General features: G+C 43.2%; 1 protein-coding gene across 1 annotated transcript; it reads left to right on the forward strand.

Moving 5' to 3' along the window:
* Nucleotides 1-14,571: 14,571 nt before the first annotated feature.
* On the forward strand, nucleotides 14,572-22,379 carry rgmd (RGM domain family, member D). Its single transcript, XM_084354297.1, has 3 exons — nucleotides 14,572-14,802; nucleotides 18,012-18,523; nucleotides 20,742-22,379. Exons 1-3 carry the CDS (start codon nucleotides 14,709-14,711, stop codon nucleotides 21,426-21,428), a joined length of 1,293 nt encoding a protein of 430 aa, XP_084210423.1. The 5' UTR covers nucleotides 14,572-14,708; the 3' UTR covers nucleotides 21,429-22,379.
* Nucleotides 22,380-24,845: the final 2,466 nt, after the last annotated feature.

Here is a 24,845-nt window from a genome sequence, read left to right on the forward strand (position 1 = left end):
CCCACACAGATTCCTTAAAGCAAACTGCAATGCTGCTGTCCATCTTCAAGCTGTAATGCTAGACACACACCCCAAGGAGGGAAAACCCACGACTTTACACTTTTGATGGCTGGAATCGACTCGATTTCTGCGTTATGACAGTCTGCACCGCAACACCCGACGTGTCTTTCTATCTGGCAATTTCAGTTTTGATCAAAAGTCAAGCCCACACATACTGAATTTTACTCGCTTTTCATTGGCGTGATGTCAAAACAATAAATTTCAACAAGGATTTAATTATATGGAGATACATTTCCCATTGGTTAGCACAGAATATAGAGTGTACTATGTTGAAATATGGAGTGGTTGAGTACTCCAACATTCCTTTTTCCTTAGGCATAAGCAAAACTCACTCTCTTATGCAAGCCACAACAACAAACTCTAATAAATCTAGTAAACTTTCCTAGCAGGACTACCCAGACGAACAACGCCAGCAATTTATCCCAGATTCCAGAGCAACGAGGCAACAAATTAAAACAGGCATTAGTGGTGAATTTGAGCTCTCTTACGGAGAAACAAGACACATGACTGACAGCAATGTTATGCAAACCTTCCCACAATTGTCCCTTTCATTGGTCCCACGAATCAGACTTGTTTCCAAAAGTCTGACTCAAGGAAAGGGACAGTTAGGTCTCAGTGGGTGGGATTCTTTAAAAAAAAATACATGCAGTGAAAAAAACGGTGACAAAACAACCAGGAATTCCCATATGACACAACAACAAAGATGCAGCTGTATAGGAGCTTCCAACCACCTCCACATGTTTACTTATTAGCATCTAAGAGTGTCATATGGCCTCTCACAGCTCCCTAAACCGAATCAGCTCTTGTCTGATGCTCCTGGTATGCTTGTGTGTTTGCAGCGAGGCCTTCGTGATCACCACCCGAAGCCAAAAATGCTGCTGTGAGTCTCGTCAGAGTATAATTCCTCAACTCTGTCAGTGAATCGCCTGCTTGCATGCAATTGCATGCGAGGGCACCAAGCCATTTCTTCTTTTATTCTGATGGTGTCAAGAGGGGCCAGCAGGGTTCACATGATCCTCTTCCCAGGTAAGGGTCGGGACTGTGTTGTTTGTGCAGGTATTTCCGATACAGTGGAGGTGCATCATTGTACCCTCGTTCTCCAATCCCTTGAGCTGACACATTTCATGGCTGCCATAAAGACGAGACACTGCCCTCGATTTTCCCATGAAAGAGGCCTAAATAAGGTAAAGGCAACAGAGCAGGCTTTCTTTCCCAGTGTCGAGCAAAATGTGAGTATTATTAGTCGACTTAAAAGAGTACTGCACCGATTTAGCACTGCACTCCCGTAACAGTTTTTCTTTTTTTCCTTCTCCTCATTCCTTCTCCTCGAAATCGATTCAGCAGAACTGGTGGCGTCTTTATTACCAACAATGCAACTCAACAGCAAACAGCTCAGTTGGAGGTTCAGGTGTGTTATGCTAGTAAGCTGCTAGCCTAAAGCTTACACGGGGGGGTGAACTTACTTATTTCTTCCTTCACATTTCTATGGAAGTCTAATCATCCAAATGTACTTTAAGTATAAAAACTAAAAGTGCTCATTGTGCAGTAAAATTGCCCCTAAAAGTTTTTTACTATTTACTATGATGAGTTTGGATTACTATTTTTAAAAAATCACTTACAGCAGCTTTAAATGCCAACGTTTGAGCTAATTTTAGCATCTTTTTAGACTGTTGGGTAGTTTAATCTACAGCGACGCATTTAAATTCTGTAAGATCCTCATATGTTTGTTGTGTCGCTGTCTGGTAAGAACAACATATCTCTAAAAAGTCAACTTTTCATGAGCTCAGAAGAGCTCCAAGAAGGGTATTAGGTAGTTTATTTAGCAAAAGAAGTCAACATTCAAATTCAACACATCTGGAGATACAAGGTTTTCACTGGAGAGGAAGGGTATAAAAGATGTTATCTGAAAAGTAACTATTAACTTAACCTGTCAGACAAATGTAGTGGAGTAAAAAGTTCAGTATTTTGCTCTGAGATTTATTGAAGTGGAAGTATAAAGTTGTAAAATACTCAAGTTAAGTACAAGTACTTCAAATATGTACTTAAGTACTTGAGTAAATGTAATTTTTTAAGCCCCATGCTGACTCAAGTAACATCATGTAAGGCAATGTACAAGATTTCTATGTAGCTCCTACCAGAGCAACAGGGTTTATATAACTTTTTTTTACACATGCAGTGATAGCTTCCTCTTTAATTGCCTTTATATTTCTTAAAAATAGGCGTGTAGCCAAAGGTAAGAAGAAGTCGAGTGAGCAGTGAGAAAAGTTGGCCTGCACTGATTGCATAACCTTGAGAGTGAGGGCATAATTTATGAGGTGTCAAGAGAAAGATTAACCACCTTTTCTCTGTTTATCTCTCTCTTTGTTTGGGTTGCGTTGTCCACAGTGAGTTAAGATGATGGATTCAGGGTGTGTGAACGCTGTCAGGGATTCTGACTCTACAAGCAAAGAGCAAATAAATTGCACATTTGGATCGGTAGACTCGGTAATGCTGATGCATGAAACTTAGGTGGGCGGTTATTTGTCAATACTACAGGCCTCGTCTTGCCCCTCTGTGTTCTGCCGTTATACTGTATATCTTTCATCACATGACTGCGCTGGAGGCGAAGAGTAGAGCGAGCGTTCATGGCAGCCTGTTTGAAATGATTGTTGTGCTCCTCCAACGTTTGTATTTGTCTTTCAGGAGGCATGGGGCAGATGGAGGGAGGGGGCCGGGGGGGCGACTCTAAAATCTGACAAATTGCTGAAAATTGCCTTCACACAGTCATTCCTGTTTGGACACACTTGGCACATCTGGTTGTGATCTGGCAACAAAAGCGCCGTGGCGGAGGGCTCAGCTCTCAGAGTGGTGCCACATATTATCCCCTCCTCCTCCTCCGCACTCCTGGTTTGGTCTGCAAACATACCGAGGTTCATCCCCCTTTCCTCTCTCCTTCTCTCTCTCCCTGTGGGGTGCTAGGAGCTGATGGTGTTTGTAGTGATGCTTGGCAGTTGTCCCGCCGGAGCATTCCTGAGCTCCTCTCTGACTTTAAGTGTATCAGTGGGTTGTAATTGAGGCGTCTGCAAAGATGAATGCAGCGCTGTGACACTGCAAGCAGCACATATTTTCAAAGAGGGGAAAGGCTGCTCACAATCTGGCAACTTTAAACACAAGCCAATAAAAAGATCCCAGAGATAAATTCTTTGTGTTCGGCCCAACGCAGCGCACACGCCTCCACACACACACGCAGACATGATTAGTAGTTCAAAAGGGGAGCATCGCAATCTGCAGAGATCTTTTCATCGGTATGTGACTCTGATCACAGTGTGTGGTGCAGCGGCATCACCCGACAGCGTCGTATAAATCCTCACCTCATTGTTTTACTGTAGCCTTTACTAATCTGCGCGCTCTGGACAACATCTGCCGCGATGACTGTGTGTTTTCCATGTTAGCGCCGCTCATGTTAGAATGTCTCCATGGAAAAACACATGACATGAATAAGAAGTAAGCTGCTCCACTGACTCAAGCTGCTCTGGAAAAAAAGATGCCGAGCGCCACTTTTGAAAGGCTTCAGACGATATTTTGACGTATTTTTGGGTCAAGTTTTGCATCATGCAGCAACAAAGATATTTTCTCAGTTGTTTCGCCTCTCAACTCTAAGAATACGCTTGAGCTCATGGGAAACTGGATTACAGAGTGTATTATAACATATGTATCGAATAAACATGCATTGGATAGTGAAGTAGAGGAGAGGTCATGGGTAAATACTCGCAGTATTGTCAATCGTGCAGCTGTGTAGCTGGGAGAGGAAAACTGAGTGCACAGCTGCAGACCGAGGCCTCAGCTTCTCAAATTGCTCCTGCCTCAGTTTCCTGCCCTCTTTACCGACCAGGCCAAACCAGGCCCTTATTAGACCCACCCCCACCTTAATAATCCATGATGTCACCTCAACATCACTTTTTTTTGTTTTTCTTGATTTTTTTTTCTTCATCCCTACTGCTGGTGCCACCCCCATTGTTTGTTAAATATCAACAGGTGTTGGAGCGGAGGAGGAGGAGGTGGAGAGGTGACTCCAGAGGTTCTTGTGTTCCTGGCCGTCCCGTCTATCTGTCCATCTAACGCTATCACCACATCTGCTTCAGTTTTGACTTCCCCTGGTTTGTTTGTCCATCTGTATTTGTGTTTCTTCCCCCTCCTTTTCCTCTGTCCCCCCTCTTTCAGTGGAGGGAGGCTGAGGAATGATCAGTCAGGCTTTGATGCCGCTGGCCCCTGCCCTGGCTTTCCACAGCACATGAGCCCAGGCAATTACGAAAGCGCTCCTAGCTGACTGCTATTACTCTGTAATGCTCCTGTCTGGAGCAGGAGGAAGAGGAGGAGGAGGAGAAGCAGGTCCGAGCGGAGTAATAAGAGAAGTAATAAAGTAATAAATGTCATTGCAGTACATAGGATACATTCCAAGCATTTCTATATACTCCAAATAAGTTTACCTGTAACGCCGTGATTGGCAGCTCTCTCACTCTTCCTGGTCTGAGAGAAGAAAGAAAAAAAATGGACGTCTGGATGCTGCAGCACACATGTGGCAGACAGGAAGTACTCGGGTGAGGGGGGGGAGAGATGGCGGGAGAGCAGGAAAGATGATGGCCCCTTTATCCCCAGCAATCATTAGACAAGATTCTCCAGAGGAAGTCAGAAATCACCATCACATATGATCCATACTTCCTCTCAGAGTGTAGGTGCTTTTAAAAAATATTCAGTATGTGAGGGAACAGTTCACAGAGTCCACAGCTGGTTAGCGCCTGACATGCAGTGTGTATAATGGTCTGTCTGTGCACCAGCAATTACAAATAAATCATGTGGATCATCTCTTTGGTTAGGGACAATTACGTGCCGTGCTGACAAAGTGGCGGCATCTGCCAGGAATAATGCACAGAGAGGCAGCGAGAGCAGAGGATAAAGCAACAGGAGAGCTAAGTTTATGTTAAAAAACCATTTCATTTTGTTGAAGGTGCAGAGAAAATAAGGCCATGTATCACTTATTGAAGGGTACTTTAGTGGAACATCATTAGTTTATGCTGCCGATATAAAAAAGAGAGGGTTTGGCCTTTCTAGCCTGCAAACCAAAATACATTTTAAACCATGGATGGATGAGGGTCTTGGCACATTTCACCCTAAGTTGTGGAAAATAAAATCCGACCTCGTTCTGCTTCCAGAACCCAGAATGAGTTGCAGCCATAAGAGCTGGCAACGCCGGGGATGTTTACTCGTCTGGAGAGTAAGAAAATAACTGCTTGTTCAGCATTTGATTCAGCCAATTTTGAAAATAAAAACGTCTATTTTCTCAGTGAAGCTTGGTAGGTATTGGAAATATATTGTATCATTTCCACATTATACAGAATATCTTCTTTCGTTGCAATGGATTAGTTTTAATTCCAGACTTTAAATCAGAGCAATGGCCGATCCCCAATATGACTACCAGAAAGTGAGCTTGTTTCTACAATTTTCTGACACGCAGGTGATCCTCCGCATCCCAGCTTGACTTCCAAATCATTGAGTGTCCTCTCATCGCTCACCTACAGTACGGCGTGGCAGCTTGAGGATGCATTTGATTTGTTGCATCTTCTAAAAGAGCTTGTCCTTTCACCCGAGGCCATCGCTCTCTCCTTTTGACAGCGGCTGACAGAGAGCTTTGATGCTCAAGCCACTTTGGCACCACGCTGGGTGACGAGTATGCTGTGTGCGAGGATCTGTGGCAAAAAATCTGATGTCAACTTTGGCGGGGACAATCGCATGGAATTTTCTCAAGAAAAAGGGGGACACCAGAAGAGTTTGCAGTAACTCTGTGATCCTGCCAGCGGATGAAAACTACACTGCATTGCCAGCTTCTCTCGCTGACTCGAATTCAAACAGCTTGCAAACTCTGGTCGATGCTACTGTGGCGAGCTAGCAAGTGTAAGCTACCTGCTATCTAACATAAAGAGTGACCTGTGATTTCATGCAGTAAATATAAAGACTGGTAAGGATTATGAAAGTTTTCCGGTGATATATTGGGGGTAAAAAATCATATTTTTCCCAGGATAGGGGTATCTTACCCCCGCCCATGGTGTGGATGGGGATGACTCTGTTTGCTTTTGTAAAAAATGCACCAAAAGTTGAAATAATAAACCACAACAATAATACGAATCTTTCACAAAGCTGATTATATCATGTGTCATAAATGAGCTGAAGTGCATGGCCAATGGCTTAATCCCATTAAATGTTCCAAACTCGATTCCAAGCGAGCACACACACACATTAGAAACAATAGAAAAGCTGTTCTTAAGACTGCAGGTCACCCCCACCCAGCCCCGCTCCATCACACTCCGCCTCACACCTGCTGTGTGCCGTGAGAGGACAGAACAACTGGAGGCATGGACAGAGTGTGTGCATGTTTGTGTGTGCACAACTGGGCATGCGAGCTCTTGCGCGAATGTGTGTGTTTACGTGCGCACGGCCCTATAAGAATGCGTCAGTGCTTGTGGCACAAGGCACGGCCTCAGCTCAATTTAACTCTCCGCTGAATGCCACCGTGACGCCAGTCAGACTTTGTGTGGCCGCATACCTACGCTGAAGAAGATATGGAAAAAATCTGTGGACCAGTAAGTCCTGGAGATTACATGGCTCCTCTCAGCTCTGGCCTCAATAATGCCTCAAATCCAACGGTGCCATGTCACTGCAATTTGGGGCTTTTGTCTTTAGAGGAAAAAAAAAAGTGAATCTCCATACCATCCCGCCATCACTCTCCTGACGGGTGCTGAGCGTGAGCGTGTGTGCCTGAGAGAAAACTGGTGTGTGTTGCGTGTATGCGGGGAGGCATGAGAGAGGGGATTACATGTAGAAATAGAAATGGATCAACTGAAACACAACATTGGCTTGATTTTTTAATTGCCTCTCGGCTGCGACGAATGGCCGATGCAGCTGTCTGCGTGAACAGCTGCTCGCCGAAAAAGAATGGACCGAACAAACTCTGGCAGGCAGTGAAGAACAATGCCGGATGAATCATGTGCAGCCTATGAGGTATTTTGCAATTTCACAAGTTTGAAAAATGCATGCAGGATTAAGAATCACTTTTATTGGGAGTTCACATCTGCTCCGAGGCGCATTTCCCAGGGAGCTTGCAAAGATGCATTCTCTATGCTGTCTGGGCAAGACAGAAACAGTCTGGTGTGTTCCTGCGTAAAGTAAACTAAAGCAAACAATGTTTTTTTTTTTCTTCCTTCTGCTTTGTTAATGTGGAATATTTGAGTTTACAAGTTGCAATTTACAACTGTGGAAGAACCAGGGGGCCTGAAAGATTTGATGGAGCAGTCTGTATGGATTTCCTGCAGAATATTTGTCAGACTTGAATTAAGTACTGTTGTTTTGCTCTCTCCCTCTCCCTCAGCCCGAGGCCTTGTGGCTGACTACTCCACATCTATAAATCACCGGGAACGCATGCTTATATCCCGGAGCGAGCACGCTGAGTCAGTCTGGCAAGGTTAATCACATTCACGTCTGCTCGGCCTGTTTGCAGCAGCCAACTGATAACCAAACACACATTACGGGGCATGATCCCTCTTGTTTGCGAATTCTGCTCATATCGTTCCTTAACAGTGATGCCACATGAAAGAGTTGGATGTAGGTGAAGCTGTGGGCCCGTTGTGTGTTTTGGTGATTGTTACCAAGCATAAACAGCGGCGTCTCGGGTGTTTGAGCAACGAAAATAAAGCCAAAACACATAAAGAACGGCTGCGAAGGGAGAGAGGCAGATAGCGTCGGGGTGGGGCTGGGTGACAGAGGTGTCATTCACGTCGCACACATGCTCAGCTTACACTGGGGCCAATGGTCGGCTGCACTCATGTCTGTGTGTTTGACGGACTCCTAGAGAATTGGGAAGCTTTCCAAGTGTGACACATGGTTTTCTAGCCTATGAATATCAACGAGCATAAGTGCAGTATAAGTGTGGGTGTGTTTGCGAGTGTTTCTGAATATGCGCGCGTGTGATTGTGCCGCAATCTTTTTTCCATTCAGTGCTTTTTTCTCTTCACAGAAGTGCCCTACCCAGATATGTGGGAATTAGGCCACATCGCTCACTACCATCCTGCTCTAATCAAAGTGCCGATTCTTGAAACAGACAGCTGTTGTCATGTGCCTCGATTCCAATGGCTATCTGTCCCTGTAGCTGCCCGAGTTCTTAGTTGGCCGGCTGAAGTTGCAGGGGGAACGAGGGTTAACTGCGTCCGCCAATTCAAAGTCCTGTTAGAGCAGTGCTCCAATTCACAACATACCCCAAACACACTGATCCAAGGTAAGTTTCTTTTTTTTCTCTCCTCTCTGGCATTACTCCTAACATCCTCAGATCCATACATGCCTGAAGATGCTTATTAAGATTTCACAAAGATAAAATAATGCTACTAGGAGCACTGTTGGGCTGGTTTTGAATGTCGTTTCTGTCAATGATCTGACCAATGAGAGCATAATTCACTAACATACTTGACAGTTAGATACAGCAGTTCATAAACACAAACAAAGCAGGTGATGGGTTGTTTTAAATGCATGATGCCATTTAACCATAGAAGGATTGGCCTGTTCTTTAAAGTCAATGTGAGAAAACATCTGCTGAAAAGCAAAAAGTGGGGAAAAAGCAGACATATCAGTTTCCCAGCTTTTCATGTGGACTCAGAGCGGTGAGTCAATCATACTTGTTGGTTGAAGTGTACACCCATGCAATGTTCCTCCATGTTTCACTGCCTTGAACCGACTCAGGCAGGAGGGAACATTCTCCGAATGCCTTCTTGGCTAAAAATCTGGTAGATCAGAATGGCTAAAATTATACACCCATGAGCTATTGTCTAACTGTCTATTCCTGGTTCAGGGTCGTTGTCTGGGTGGGCCGGGGCAGAAACAATACCAGCTGTTACAGACTAACTGAAGGACGAGCGTTATCACAAATGCATCTGCAGATTACGAGTCGAGCCGTCAGGTGTAAAGGGCAAAAGCTAAACCCGCTTTTAAGATGCCACATATCGGGCTACAGTTTTAAGCTGTATGCTGCAAAGATCTGTTTAGATCTATTGAAATGAAGAAGACAGAAAAAAAGTTTTCCTGATATGTATATATATATCTACATCAGATATATATCTGTAAAAGCATCAGTAAAAAGAAACAAGAGAGAACCTCGTGGAGCACTCCTATTCTTGGTGATAGCATGAGATGGTCATAGATCTTTTTGTGAGCACCATCAAACCCGATGAAACATCCCACTTTGAATTTTACATATAGCGTTTGGTTAGCAGATTTTTTTTTCTGTAGGCAAAGTGATATAAGACTTTAGAACAATAACCTGAAGTTGAAAAATGATAGATGAGATGAAAATATTGAGTATTAAACCTTGATCTTGTGGGCGCAGCGGTGTTACAGAAATGTTCGTTCCTGGGAGCAAAGAGAGTCGCCACAGGTCGTTACAAAACAATTTGTTGCCTGTTTCCATCGTGCATCATGGCTCGAATGACTAGAAGCGGTGGAGCGTCGTCATGAGAAGAGAAAGACGAGGCATGTTCAAACAAAGTTATGCCTTGGAACCGACTTCACATGCTGCTCGCTGAAGCCGTACATTCAGCTGTTTTTTGCTACTTGATTTATTTGTTTGAAAGAACCTCGGCCAAGAAAAGAAAAATATTTGAGTATTCGAGATCTGGGAGAGGTTTAACCCACAAAAAACACACACACAAACACACAGGCAGGGTTTAGGTCGGAGGTCAAATGGCCCTGAACTCTCTCCCTTTAGGCTGAGGACATCAGAGGTCCCTCTGTGTGCTGCTCTCCATTTATTTTACCCATCATCCCTCATCAGGCCGGGATGACCCCGTGACCCTGGAGCTAGGGTTACCTGTCAGTTGACTGTCTATTCATGAGCATGGGGCTTGACGCTGTGTCAACATTTGCTCTGCGAGGAAGAGGAGAGGAGTTTGGTTCAATGTGGAAAAGACCAAAGCAACAAAAAAGTTAGAAAAAGTTAGAAAGACCGAATTTATTTTATTTTGAAAATCAGTTAATAAAAACCTACCCTGCATTTGTTTCCACACACCCTGACTTTCTACACAATGACATGCATGTGTGATAATTCCTGTTTACTCAGAGGAGCACAGTAAACAGATGCCTGCATGGATACCTGTTGAGGGGTACCTACAAAAACACTCCAAAAGCCCCCCCTGTGTGCGCTGTCAGCTATCAATCAGGTTGCCGTAAGTGGGATCCTTGAGTGGAGATGCTATCAGCGCTGCCCCGTATACACTCACACCACAGTTTCCCTTATCTATGCTGAGATAACAGATCCCCTCTCACAGCGAGAGGCCTGAACCAGACACACTCGCTTTCTGCCTCTCTCTGCAGCTCACTCTCTCACTCTCAGCAGTGCTATAGGCCACTTCATCTCAGACAGAGGCCCTCAGAAAGAAAAAAAAACAGTCAATTTGCTCCGGTTCCTGTTTAAAATTCAATAAGTGCGTCTCTTCTATTGCAACCGTGTGGTGCTAGCGGAGGATACAGAGGGCGCGTGCTCCTTCTGATTCCAATCTCTGATGTTATCAGCCTCCAGAAGAAACATGATACATGTCTCAGTTGACTAATCTAGATGGGCATGAAATTGAACAAAAAATCAGAAGCGTGACACATCAACAATTTCCTGCAACTGTACTTTTGATTATTTTGTAAACACTGCGTTTCCGGAAAAACTAAATTGTTGAAGGCAAAGAGAACAGATGGTTCAGGAGCAGCGTAAATGTGCACTACAGACCTATCACATTGTATGCATCTGATTGGGTTTTTAATATACATTTTCCAGTTTTATGCATGTTTAACTGCATTATAAACAAGTATTCAGAGTGCTGCAAGCTGACCATGTTGTAGCGCACGTATGTGAGGTCACTGTGGTTATTTTTTGAGGACAGCGAGCTGTGGAGATGGTCCTGGACTGGCCATGTTTTCGGGCTTCCACCAGACCACAGCACGTTGGGCCTAATAACAAAAACAAGCATCCTGGTGTGGAGCTGGTCCCACAGTGTGAGGACCTTAATGAGGAACATGTGGAGCTGCCCAGACACACAGTCAGAGGAAACCCAATCCCTCACTCCCTCTTTTTCTCCCCCTTTCCTTCTCCCTTCCCCCCTTTCTCCCATTCTTTCTTGCTCACTCTCGTTCGCTTCACTCGCCACATTTTCTGTCGTCTTCAGCTTTTATACCGTTGCCAAACTGCTTTTTGCTCCTCTGCTCTCGTACGTGTCAGATATTCATATAACATTTTCTTTCTACAGTCCATTAAAACCGCCTCCTTAGACTATTTTCCCTGTCGTGCCAGAACAAGTGACCCACTGTCAGCAGGAGAAATATACCGGCCTTGTTTGTACCTGATATACACCCCCATACACAGCACCCACTCTCTTGTTTTAGAGCTGGTAGCATATACATATTGCTGGGTCATGCAATGCAATACGCTCACAAGGAAACGTGGGAAGAAAGAGGCCTTTCTCCGCCCATCAAGCCTGACAGGCAGTCTCTGGGTTTCTTTCATGTGCTGAATTCATCCTTACCGTCCACCTGGATCAATTAACTGTGTGCTTCAGTGGTCATCAGTCTCGCGGTGTGGAACCTCAGCTCATTTAGTGGACAGCAGCTTATCGAGGGCTTTGATTTTGTTGTCTTTTATTGTGTCTTTAACATTTTAACACAAAACCGAGCATTTCCTCATCTTCATCTGTTATAAATTGAAGTAAACAATGTGTTTTCTTCTGCAGGAAATGTCATCACTTCCTCCTGAAGACAAGCACTGTAACAGGTGAGACATGTCCCACGGGAACTGCCTTTAAATTGCTGCACAGCATCCGAGCCATCAACAGATCTCCCTCCTGCACTGCGTCACTGCACCCTGTCCGAGCTGTCACGGGGAATACGGAGTGTAACTCGTTTGAGGGGATTTAAAATGTGACCATAAAGCACGGCCATAAAGCAGATCAACCAAGCAAGCCTCCAAAATTAGCTGAACAAACAGAGTAAGGTAGAACCCTCTCGGGGGATAAACTTGGCACACTGGATCCAGTGTGACAGAGGCCCTTCTGGCAGCTCAGAACAATCCAAACGTTCCACTTGGGTTGAGCTGTCTTCGTTTCCCCCTCCACTATATATATCAGCCCCACATCAACATGGGCCTGTGAAGACCTTTCACAAGACTGACAGGCCACCTGAATCACACAATTGTGTGGCCGGAGGAGCCTGCATGTGTATAGAAAAACCAGTGATCCAATAACTGTCTGGGTTCACTTCTCTCTCATAAAGTCGGGAGGAGGGAGGCGCAGAGGGAGACTCACAAGCTACAAGCCAAACACCCCAGCTGCACCGAAAACAAAAGCTTTAACTTTTAATCGAAGCGCAGGAATGGAATTACGCAAACTTAAACTGTTGATTTTCTAAACGCCGATATTTTATTCGGTAATTGGTCGGTGCATTAAAATTCTTTCTTTGCATGGCACTGAAACCACAGCGTGTGTCTCGGGCTGAAGGCTGCACGGTGAGTCTATGTGGCCTGCAGATGGTCCGGCCTCACAGCAGCTGTGCAAATGAAAGACGGAGTGTCGCTGAAGGAGCGAGAGAGATGGAAAGTTGGCCACAAAAGGAAAAGAGTAACACACAAGTTGCTAACTGAAAATGTAATGGAAAAATTAAATGGCGCACTGAGATTTGCTGAGAGAAAATAATCAGAGTCAGGGTATTTTCTCTGAAGTGACAAAAACAGACAATGTTTTCTGGCAGGTAAAAGCCCACTTTGAAACTAAAAGATGTCTGAAGAAAGCATTTATTGAGCTAGTCAGTGTAAGGGAGAAAACTACTGGTTATACTGTAGGTAGATACTATTAGGGTTGCAGCGATACACTGTTCTCAAGGTACACCATGGTATGAAAATCGCAGGTTATCAAATTCTACTGTATAAGTGTTAGTCAAAATAATATTTTTCTTAAGTTTATATCAAGTTTAATGTCTGTCAAGACATAATATATTGTGTTTGTTCAACCAAAAAAACTCCTGTTTACTGTACTGTGTACTGTGATACTGTGTAAATGTCATACTGTCGCAACCCTAACTACTATATGTCTCCTATCGGGCTCCATATTTAAAGGGGCACAATGTTGTTTTGGAAAAGAAATTAAAACTTCAAATTTTAATATTTACATAATTAATGAGGTAATAATACAAACTCAGAATGATTTATCTTTTCCATAACTGCATAAACAAGCTGTTCTCAGAGGAAAATAAGGTAGCTAGAGAGGTGGCAGGGTCCGCAACATATAAACAAAGTAAAACAGTATGAAATTGTGTTGTCCTTTAAGGTCAGTTTGTTTATTCAGTTTATTCAGTCATGAAAAGGACAAGAGTTTGTTCATTTAGTTTGTTTAGGCATTAAAAAAATGAGTCAGTGAAGATCTTTCTCTTCTGATTAAAACTTCTTCCCCAAAACTACAAAGTGCACCTTTAAAATATTCACTAGACAAACTAACCAAGATCTATTCTCCGAAGTTAGTCTGCACACACATTTGTCAATCACACTCTATTATTTAAGCGCTAAGTCTGGAGAGTGAGAAAACAACAGGTGGGAGAATCCTGCTTAATGCTGAAAAAACACACAAACATTTGTCCTGAGGGGGAGGGGGAGTCACACAGGACAGTTGCTCCTGGTGCTTTGTAGTGCAAAGCGTTTAAAGATGCACTATGCGGCTTTGAGGAAGAAGTTTTAATCAGTAGAGAAAGATCTTCATTGACTGATTTATGCCAACAAACGCTTTTTGTTTTCATGACTAAACTGACTAAACCAGCTGACCTTAAAGGACAACACAATTTCATACTGCTTTACTTTGTTTATATTTGGCGGACCCCGCCACCTTTCTAGCTTCAAACAGTGTTCTGAGAACAGCTTGTTTATTCAGTTATGGAAAAGGTTTAAGTTATTGCTTCATTAATATCGTAAGTATTGACATTTTCAAATGTCCTCTCCAAAACTACAAAGTGCCCCTTTAATTTAACGTTGCATTATTTGTCACTTGTGGATATACTGAATGTTCCCAAGCATGGAAATTTATTCCGGACATGTGAAAACAAAGTTAGTTATTAAAAGGAGCAGGAAGAAGTACACACTTATTTAACCCTACCCCTTCTCCACAGCTCAGTCATTAATCATAATCAATGTACTTACATTCCTAAGCATGGATATGTCTTATACGTGCAGATAACAGGCAGTTGTAACACCATTATAACCACAAAACCCTGTCATTCCTCCATTATAATCAGGCCAATTATAATTTCACACACACCCCCCCTCTCTCTGTTGTTGAAGGCTCCTTTTCCACTGTCCTCATCCCCCCCCCCAGTAATTGCCACTACATGTAAATATCAAGTGGTTAGTGAATAATTAGTGTTTCATTGGCCAGCCATCACCTCTGGGCCCCATCTACACTTTAGACCCCTCCCTCGTAGAGCCGCCCTGAAGACAGGGGCCCCTTTTGAATGACAGCGCTTTGGGAAGGAAGACGAATTTTTGTCTGATTTCCCGCAGCCACAGCGTCGATGAGAAGCAGTCGAGGAACTCCATTCTAACTGAATGGATTGGTATGGGGAGAAGCGGACCACAAATCACGGCTAAGCGGCAGCTTTGGGACTGTGTAACGTTGACGATGGTTTTACTTTCGCTGCTGTTTCGACCAGGTAAGTGCTGCTTCTTTTTTTGTCGTGTTTGTGTTTTTTTGTGTTGTTTCTCCAATCCGTGCTCCTCCACTCCTCTCTCCTCTCTCTCTGCTTGCATGCGAGACCCCGCGTCCCGCTCTCCCTCTCCGGAATGGAGGTTGGGGAAAAAAAAGTTAACTTTTTCCTCCTGGCGTCAAACTTTTTAACGACTCTCACACGCTTTTGCTCGAGTTTTAAAACGTTTTTGGTGTTTAAAGTAAAGAGCACAAGTGGCTGTTGTTTGAGAGCACCCCCGTCCACTGCGGGGACAAAGTAATGTCCTGTTGCTGCCGCTGCTGCGGAGTCTCTCCAGCCTCCAGCCTGACTGCGCTGCAGCACTTTGTACCGCTTTGCTAGCCGAGCAGCACGAGTTAACTCTCTTTCACGGGCGTCTTCTTGGACAATTTCCCAACTATTCCCGCATAAAACAACGACACCCAACACGTTGACACCAACCTCCGAACGGCTGTCGAGTTTTTTAGGGAAGCAAAAGCACCGCTGCGGTTGCGGTTTTATCAAGTTGTGCGGAGTTACGGGGTTAGCTCGCAGTTAGCATAGCTCACTAGCAAACTGGCGTCCAGCAGCACCAAAGGAAAAACCACCGAGCTTTGTGTTTTTTAAGCCAGAAAATGCCGCTAACGTGACATCAAACGACCACCATTACTGTTCAAGACGCGAGATTAACTTTAACACACAGTTTTTGGGGTGTTTTAAGTTGTAGGTGAAGCTAAGCGGACCGTGGTATTTCCCCCTATTCATGCTTCATTTATTAACTTTGTTAGCTACCATGCATGGGTGTCCAACTTTTTGGCCTCTGAACGTGTTGGTCGCTCCTCTGTCCTCCAGCCCACAGACCACAAACCAAACACAGGCAGCAGCAGCTTGGGTTGCTTTGAATCATAAATATCAAGCATTTCATGCGATCTGGACACTTCCCTAATGTCGTGTTCACGACAAAGTTAAGGTGAAAGTCTCCTGGTACTATGAATATCAGGAATACACAGAATATTATAAGAGTATTGCTTTATTATAGATGTGTTTTAGTGTAGGTAAGTGTGCTGAAATGCTTAAAATCACATGATTAACAGTTGACAAGGCTTGTGAGGTTTCAAATAATATAACAGAATTGAAGTTAATGTTGTTTATAAGGACATCAAACCATCCCATCTTTATATAATAGTTCAAGTCTGACGTCTGAAGATGTTCAACAGTAAAATTGAATAACTAAAGTCCCCTGGAGGCCCCCCAGGTTCCTCTGGACTGTTTAGGTGCTTTTCTTTTAACTGTAGCACCTGAAGTAGATCTAAAAGTAGTGTTTGTCTTGAAGTAGTTGCTGAAGAGTAGAGCAAAATAGGGCATTCAATATGTAATACTTCATTAATACATGTACCCATGTCAGTGCCATTTGTGGAGTTTGAGTGTTAACATGTAATCACTATGATTTATCCAAAGCCACCATCTCTGTAGTTTATCCAACATCTAATCCCATCTGAAAGTGTTTTTGCAGCCTTGTTTTGTACTCATCTGAGCTTTCTCACAATAGCCTAGGTTGTGAAAATATTGTGCATTTAATCTCCAGCTCCATCTAAAATCTACTCATCAATAATATACTAAATATTGTGTGTGGTCACTCTGCTCGTCCGCTCTCTGTTCCCATATTCCCCACATGGTCCTCACACTTGTTGGTAGCCGACTTAAGTGCCGGAGCATAAAGACCCTTTAGGGAGATGTGTGGTTGTTGATGGCTGTGCAGGCAGTGATTGTCAAAAAGTGTCAATCACGGCGGACTTGTGTGACCTCGCAGCGAGACGGGGGAGGCCTGTTGGAATTCAGAGGAGGGATGCGGAGTGGCTCTAACTTGACCTCTCACACTCCATCTCAGTTTTATCAGGGCTCGTGTTGAAGTGCAGCGCAGCCGGGTGCATTAATCATCCTTCATGTCCCCGTCCAGTGCATCAGACGGATGTGAGAGAACGGGGAGAAATGGTGCAAAAATATTCATGTGCACTGGTGTAAAATCTCCACGCTTATCTTGTTGGGAGATAAGATGGAGCTTTGGCGTAAACAGAAGATTATTCTGTTGCAATAGAAGAGCAGTCTGATGCAACTGATCCTGGTTTTGCAGCAAAAGCGATGTGTGTTGTGGATGGTGCTTGATGCTGAGATGAGATGGAAAATACATCCACAATACAGCAGGAGTCAGCAAATGAGACGTCCCACCCAGAAGTAACACCGAGACGAACTTAATAAATATCCACACTTCTACTTCCCACAGAAATAGTTGCAGGTCTTTGTTTTCCTCGATAATAAATATCCCACTTGTGAGTCATAACCGAACAGGAAGCCCTGAATTTAGGCGATACCACCCGAATATCACATGCTGCACTTTGCTGCCCCCACCTCCACTCCTGCTTCCAGTTCAGACCCCGAGTTGCTGAACAAGTGTGACTCTTTGTAATACTCCTCTTGTGATCCTCTTCAAGTTAGCTGCCCCCGTGCACCGAGCCTCGCCGTGCCATGCAGTGTAGCTTAATGGACTTCAATCACCTCAGCAACAGCCAAACCACATTCAGCACCCTCAGGCAAACTAACACAGGTTGGTTTCCTCCTACAGCGAGGCTGCATGCTATTTCTGTGAGGGCTAGTTTGGGGAAATAAGTTTTGACTGACTCCCGGAGCACAGTGTGGGACCATGGCCTCGTGAGCTCACGCATTTGGGTTTTAATGGCTCTCCAGATTGAGCTAAACTTGATAGTGGAAAAGTTTTGACTGCCTCGTGCACTGTGCTGAGGTAATGTATCCGTAATTGTCAGATGGATTTCAAGATTCTTGGTAGAAGGGAAACTGGATTTGTTCAGATTGTAGGGTTGCCACTATTTCCATTGTTGATTAATTTGTCGATTATTGTCTCGATTAACAAATTAGTTGTTCGGTCTATAAAATGTCAGAAATTGGTGTTGACCAGTGTTACCTAAAAGCCGATATGTCGCCCTCAAATGTCTTGTTTTGTCCACAACCCAAAGACATTCAGTTTACTGTCATCAAGGAGCAAAGAAAGCAGAACATATTCACATTTAAGAAGCTGAAAACAGAATGAAAATGAGTCGAGAATCAAACATTTTCAGAGAAACTGTGATGCATTAACAAAGTTACAGTGCAAAACGTTGATGGTCATTGTTTTTGTTTTCCAGCTCACTGCCAGCAGTGTCGAATCCAGCGCTGCAATGCAGAGTACGTGGCTTCTACCTCACCCTCTAGTGGTCTGCAGGAGGATGTGGCTCTGGATGTGGACTACTGCATCGCCTTGCGGGCCTACGCCCTGTGCACTCGGCGGCAGGCGCGCAGTTGCAGGGGCGACCTGGTCTACCACTCGGCCGTCTTCCGCATTAAGGAGTTATTCTCTCAGCACAACTGCTCCAGCGACGGGCCCACCTCCTCCGCCAAGGTCCCCAGCACGTCTCGGCCGGCCGTGTCGGAGCTGTGCGACTACGAGAATCGGGTCCTCGTGTCGGGCTCAGGCGGTCAGCAGAAGAAATATGCCCACTGTGGATTATTCGGAGACCCGCACCTACGGACTTTCCGAGACGAGTTTCAGACCTGCAAGGTGGAGGGGGCGTGGCCTCTGATCGACAACCGCTTCCTGTCGGTGCAGGTGACCAACGTGCCTGTTGTACTAGGCTCCAGCGCCACGGCAACCAGCAAGGTGAGAAGGGTTGAGAGTAGAGCTGAAATGATGAGTCGATTGACAAAAACTGATCGACAACTGTTTTGATAATTGTCTAATTGTTTCAGTCATTTTTAAAGCAAAAAAAGGCCAAATATTCTCTGGTTTCATGTCCAAAAATGCGAAGATTTCCTGCTTTTCATTTGTGGCTGTAGATTACACATCTTTAGCTTTAACAAGCAAAGTGAAGACATCACTATGGGTTTAAAGAGATTGTGAATGCCATTTTTTTCAGTGGTTCACAACTTTATTGCCTTGTGAAACCTTAAAACAAAGCCAACCTTCAAACATTTCTTATATGTCTTTTCAGTCTTTTAATATAGAGGCCTGAATATATTCAAGATTTCACAAGAAAAGAAATCAAAGATTGTCAATTTTGTGCTGATTAATGCATGGACATTTGTTGTTCTTCTACTTCATGTGTGATCTATCAACTTGTAACCCCACTCCTATATCCTTCGAAAAATAGATCACACACAAAAAATAATCAAAGATTAAGGAGAATAAGTTCAAAACAAACAAAATTATGGCCATATTCGGTGACCCCTTGTGGGGTTCTTTTCTCACATCCAGCTACGTCCATATTAGAAATGAACACATTGAAGTAAGTTTGAAACCAATGCGTATATGAGCAGACTGTTTCTGAGTGCGGGCTTGCTAGCTCAAGTATTGCCATAAAGTATCAAACATGTGAAGTTAATCGTCATTCCACGGTGCCTCTCGAGCCTCCAGCATTCCTCTTGTCTTGGAGCTCCTTCAGATCTATGAGGGAAAAGAGAGAGGAGGGGAGTCCTTCAGCGGTGTTGAATCACAGACATGCTTGAGCGCTCTACCTTTAACACATGGGTGGTCATATGGTAGTGATTAACGCTCACTCAAACATTTTCCTCCACCGCCACGATGTGGAATGTTTTTTCACCCCTCTGGTCAAATAATTAACTGGCCGATTTTTGTGTAAATATGAAATAATGTGGAAAAATAAAGGAATAATTGGCAGCAGCGAGGGTTTTTGATTCTGTTAATTGAGTGGGCAGATTTTGCACCAAAGTTTTCAGAACAAACTCTTTGAAAAGCATTCGCAGTGTGTTCTGGGTGTGCAGCCCTTGTAGTGTGGATATTGTCTGTGCCAGCACCCGCATGCCCCCATCATGCTTTTGGAGTTGTTTGCAACTGCCAGACTTAAGACAGGAAATCATCCATCAAATACAGTATCCCCGTAAGTGTAAACTCAACCACAGCCACCGCTTTGTCAAGATACTTTGAAGAAACAGAGGTTAGGACACAGTGTTTCGGAGCTCAGCTGGAATACAAATCACAGTCAGTCACTGAATAAGAACGAGCAGTGCCAGCGCAGGAGAAGTGTTGGAAGATACATGGAGATTTGAGGCTGTTACGAAACCGTCCTGTGTGAGCCAGCGCTCAGGGAAGACTGGTGGAGTTTAGTGCTTACAATCTGTTTTAGATGAGAAAGGATTTGTGATAGTGGAGACACCACAATGTTTTAATTTGTGGTTTGTTTGAGTGATAACAATCCAGTGGACAGTTGACAGCCGTCCTTTGAACATTTTGCAGCAAGAGAGAGAATCATTGCCACACAGTGAAAACGGCCAATTTGGGCTATAAACATCTCTCACAGCAGTTTCCTGCTGCCACCTTGTGGCTTTAATCAGTACCGCTGTTAGTCAAGATTCATGTAGGCATCTTTTGTAGCACATCTTATTTATATCTCAGCAAAGATGTGACCTTGTGGCTCATTTACTCATTTAAGGCTGCAAGTAACATTTTTTTAATTGATGGTTAATCTGATAGTTATTGTCTCGATTAGTTGTCTGGTCTATAAAATGTCAGAAAAAAAGTGCAGCTCAGTGTTTCCTGAAGCCCAAGATGTCATTCTCAAATGTGTTGTTTTGTCCACAACCCAAAGATATTGAGTTTACTGTCATCAAGGAGTAAAGAAAGCAGAAAATATTCACCTTTAAGAAGCTGAAAACAGAGAATTTTGACTCTTTTCTTTTTTCCTTAAAAAAAAACTACCCAGACTGATCAATCGATAAATAGTTGACAACTATTTGATTCATCAATTTTTGCAGCTCTATATCAGCTGCTTTATATATATAGAATATTCAAACTGCATGGTAGTAAAATTATAATGGTAAAATGCTGAAGTCTTACTTAATACTTTTTCCACTTATTTCAGATCACAGTGATCTTCAAGTCGTACCACGGCTGTACAGATCAGAAGGTGTACCAGGCCACCACAGAAGATCTGCCGCTGGCCTTTCAGGATGGCACTCGCAGTGGTGGTGAGAGCGGCAGCCTGACCATTGTAGAGCGCGGCGGCTCCGGGGTGGGCCGGCAGGTAAAGATCCAGGCCCGTTACATCGGCACTTCCATCATCGTCCGGCGCGTGGGTAGCTACCTGACCTTCGCCATCCGCATGCCAGAGGACACCCTGGACTTCTCGGAGGACAATGGCGGCCTGCAGCTCTGCCTGCACGGTTGCCCGCGCAATGAGCTCATCAAAGAGCACACGCTGGGCCGTCAGAGCCAGCAGCCCCGTCTGCAGGGCACCAACACAGAGCTGGGTCCTCTGCGGCCTCCTCACCAGGTCTACACAGTGGAGCGGGCCACGGCCAAGTGTAGAGAGACTCTGCAGGTGGAGGACGTGTACTTTCAGTCCTGCGTGTTTGACTTGCTGACCACAGGAGACCCTGAGTTCTCTATGGCAGCGTACGGCGCCCTGGAGGATTTAAAGGCGCTGCCTCCCAGTAAACTGAAGCAGAACTCCCCGAGGACTCCTCGTCTTCCTAACCGAGGGGTGTCACACACGGCAGCCAGTGGCTCCCTGCTCTCACTCCTACTCCTCATTGTGCTGCTTTTGTGAAAAATAAAATAAATATAAATGATTTTTAAAAAGAGAAACGAGGAGACAAACAGAACGTGGAAGCATTGCCAGCTTGAGGAAAGAGTGACTAGAGCTCAGACATGTATTTGTAATTTTTTTTTTATTTGTGAATGTTGTGATCTTTTTCTGTTTTTGTCATTTGAAGGATTCCCCTGTCATAATAGATGGCATATCTTCCCACTTCACATTTTCATGGGTCACATCATTTCAAGAAAAACCATTGATACATGAAATCATTTGGTTGAAGACAACATGCTCACCATTCTCACGTACATACCGTTAATTGGTTTACAGCAGTCTTTTACAAGGTTAACTCCATCAGTATGTGTGCTGACGTCAAGGCAGCTAAGCAGAATTTAGTTGGTTTTTTTTTGTAAATATTTTGTTTTTACTGAGAAAATGTACAACGTCCAAACACTCCACCGTGAATGAAACTGCATACGTAACTCCAATGCGGCTTCTAGATCCTGTATAATCCAGTAATATCAATAGCACTTAACGGTTTTAACAGCAAGTTTTGTGTATTTAAATGTTCCTCCTTTGTCTGCTTCAACTGTTGTTTCAGAAATTGGCATGTTAAATACACAGGATCCAACAACTGTATGTAAAAACTACCTATCCATAATATATGATGTGTCAGTGTGATTTTCAACAGTTCTCATCTTCTGTGAAACACTCCCTCTTCAAGCTGTTCGGCTTCCAGTTTTTAAAGGTTAAAAAAAAAACACAAATCTTTATATAATAATATATTAAGAGAGTGTATATATGTGTTTTATATTGTGTACATTTGCCTGTGTATAGATGTTTTAACTGTAATATGTTTTACATTTGTTGTGTTTAGTAGGTTATTTTGAGACATTGTAAGAAAAGTAAACTAATACGTGTTGTGTTGGATATGTAATTTTCTGTATTAAAGTGTTGGACACTCCAGAACAAGGTCTGTTTTTCCTCTTTTTTGTCACTCTTGTGACAAAAAAGAGGTTTTTTTTTCCTAGCACATTATATCATGATGAACTAGAATGGCACTAGAGTGCATGCCTCTGCCAAAGCAGTCCCCTGTAATTAAATTAAGCCTAATCCAATATCAGACTTGATAGTCCTGTATCACTCATAACCATGATTTACGCTCACCACATCTTAAACAGTCGACCGCTGTGACAACAAAACAATGCAGATGGAATCATAATCTCCATGGTGTTATGGACGAATGACGGGTTGATTTAACAGAGAAAAACAGTGTTAAAGAAAGTGAGAGACAATTCCTGGATCCGTCCCTTTATCTAGATCTGCACTAAAAGTCAATGATATCTATTCTGGGCCGAGACCTGTTCTCCATCCAAGTTTCATGGTTTTTGTGTAATCCTGCTGACAAACCGACCAACAAAATAAATAAATAAATAAAATGTAAAAAAACGGAGATGGGTGACTATATAACCGAAGGTAACTAGATGTGTGATTTAACTACAGGAGACTGAATAAGCAAAGTGAAATACATTATGTTTATGAATATACTAATACACACTTTAACATGTTTATGAAGAAGTTCCCCTTTTCACTTTGTATGAAAAAAAAACACATAAGGTTTATATAGAAGTCTGCATTCATTTAATCAGACTAATTTATTCGCATTGACTCCACATGATAGAAAACTTGCATTAATCTTATGCAACAGAATAACATGGAACATTTACATGTAATCAAACTACTATAAGTCACAGTTTTGTTTGTGTATGTTTTGTAATACCACTCGTGACCTGGTGGGGTCCTCAGTCCATAAGGCCTGACAGCTCCCAGTATGAAGACAGTTTTGACAGGCTGGCTGTGTAGCTGTAGGGATCCACAGTATGTTCTCAGTCCCCTGTGTAAATGTTACCTCTGAGTGCTGAGCTGGCTGCTGGCTTTGCTTTTGTCTGCCAGAGCGCTGCATGGCTCCAAATAGGATTTAGTCCGTGGTTAACACCAGGTTAGAGTCAACACACACACACGCAGGCACACACACTGCTGATATTTGCACTATATGTGAACAATGAGTGCTATGATTAGAAACAGGGATGTGATCAGCTTTTTTATCGCCATCAAAAATGCAATCAAGGAAGCTCCTGTGCACTCCTTGTGAACACATTAACAATTAATGCTTTATAATTCGAAAGATTTAATTTATATCTTGACTCAAAGTATCTGCGTCTTTATATTCTTTTTCCAAGTGACAGCATGTTTCGTCACACACGCAATCATACTTAATCTCGCCATGTCCCATTTCTTCAAATGAAGACACCACAGTGAGCAGGGAAGGAGCTGGCCAATGAAACGTGTCACCATTTTCCCCCATTACATGTGAAGCACAGTCCCGGCCTGAGTCAAGTCGACTTCATCGCCTCATTCTTAATATAAGGAGGACAATAGAGAGATGGAGAGGGATGAAGAGAGGGAGGGAGGTGACTGTGGGTTGGTGGTAGAAATCTGTCACAGTCTTGTCTCAGGGATGTACTAACTTTATACTTTTCCCCCGATGCATTTCAGAGGAAGATACTGTACTTCCATTGTATAAATATTGCAATATTGTACTACATATTATGATTTTACAGCTTATAAAAACATAAAAATGTAATCAATAGCTCCTAAAAATTGTGCCCCCTATGGCAGTGTCTAGTTGGGGAACCTGTCATATTCAAGACCCAAAGTAAAGTAAGCAGTGGTGGAAAAAGCGCTGAAAATCTGTACTGAAGTATGAGTAGAGCTACATTACTCAGTAAGTAAGTAAAAAGTATTATTCTTAAACACTACTCACAGTATTAATTACTTTTTAGACGTTGATGTTTGATGCATTATCAATAGCGGGCCTTCAATCAAAAGGGTTTCTGTTTCTCCAAATCTTCCGTCTAAATTTCCTGCTCTGTTCTGCTCAGTGGTCATCGTCACTTCTCCAAACCTGCACCTGCTGCAGAGTTTTGTGTTTTTGAGCTCAAAAATGCAGACGAAAGGTTTCGGATATTAATTCAAATTGTGGTTTTAAAAGTAGATTACATTGTGTAATGCACACTAAAGTACAAATAAAATGACAGACTTGAAAAGTACAAGTACCCCAAAAATGACTTTATTACAGTAATTTGAGTAGATGTAATTAGTTACTTCCACTCCAGAAAGTAAGAAAGTAAAATTATCCAGTATCAGCCCCCTAAAAAAAACACAAACATTGGAGAAAAGTTTTTTAAAAAAAGCAAACAAACAAATATTCATCATCTCTCTCGGGTTAATCTTGTGACCCTTTGGAAAACTAGTTCTACCTGGAGCAGCTACAACAGTAAAATCTATAAATGTAAAATATAATAAATATAAGAGTCACAGGGGACATTTTACTGCAAAATAAGTGCTTCTTCTTTAAGTTCATCTGGCTGA

The sequence above is a fragment of the Pagrus pagrus genome, assembly GCF_965226575.1.
Source record: "Pagrus pagrus genome assembly, chromosome: 6".
Lineage (NCBI taxonomy): Eukaryota > Metazoa > Chordata > Actinopteri > Spariformes > Sparidae > Pagrus > Pagrus pagrus.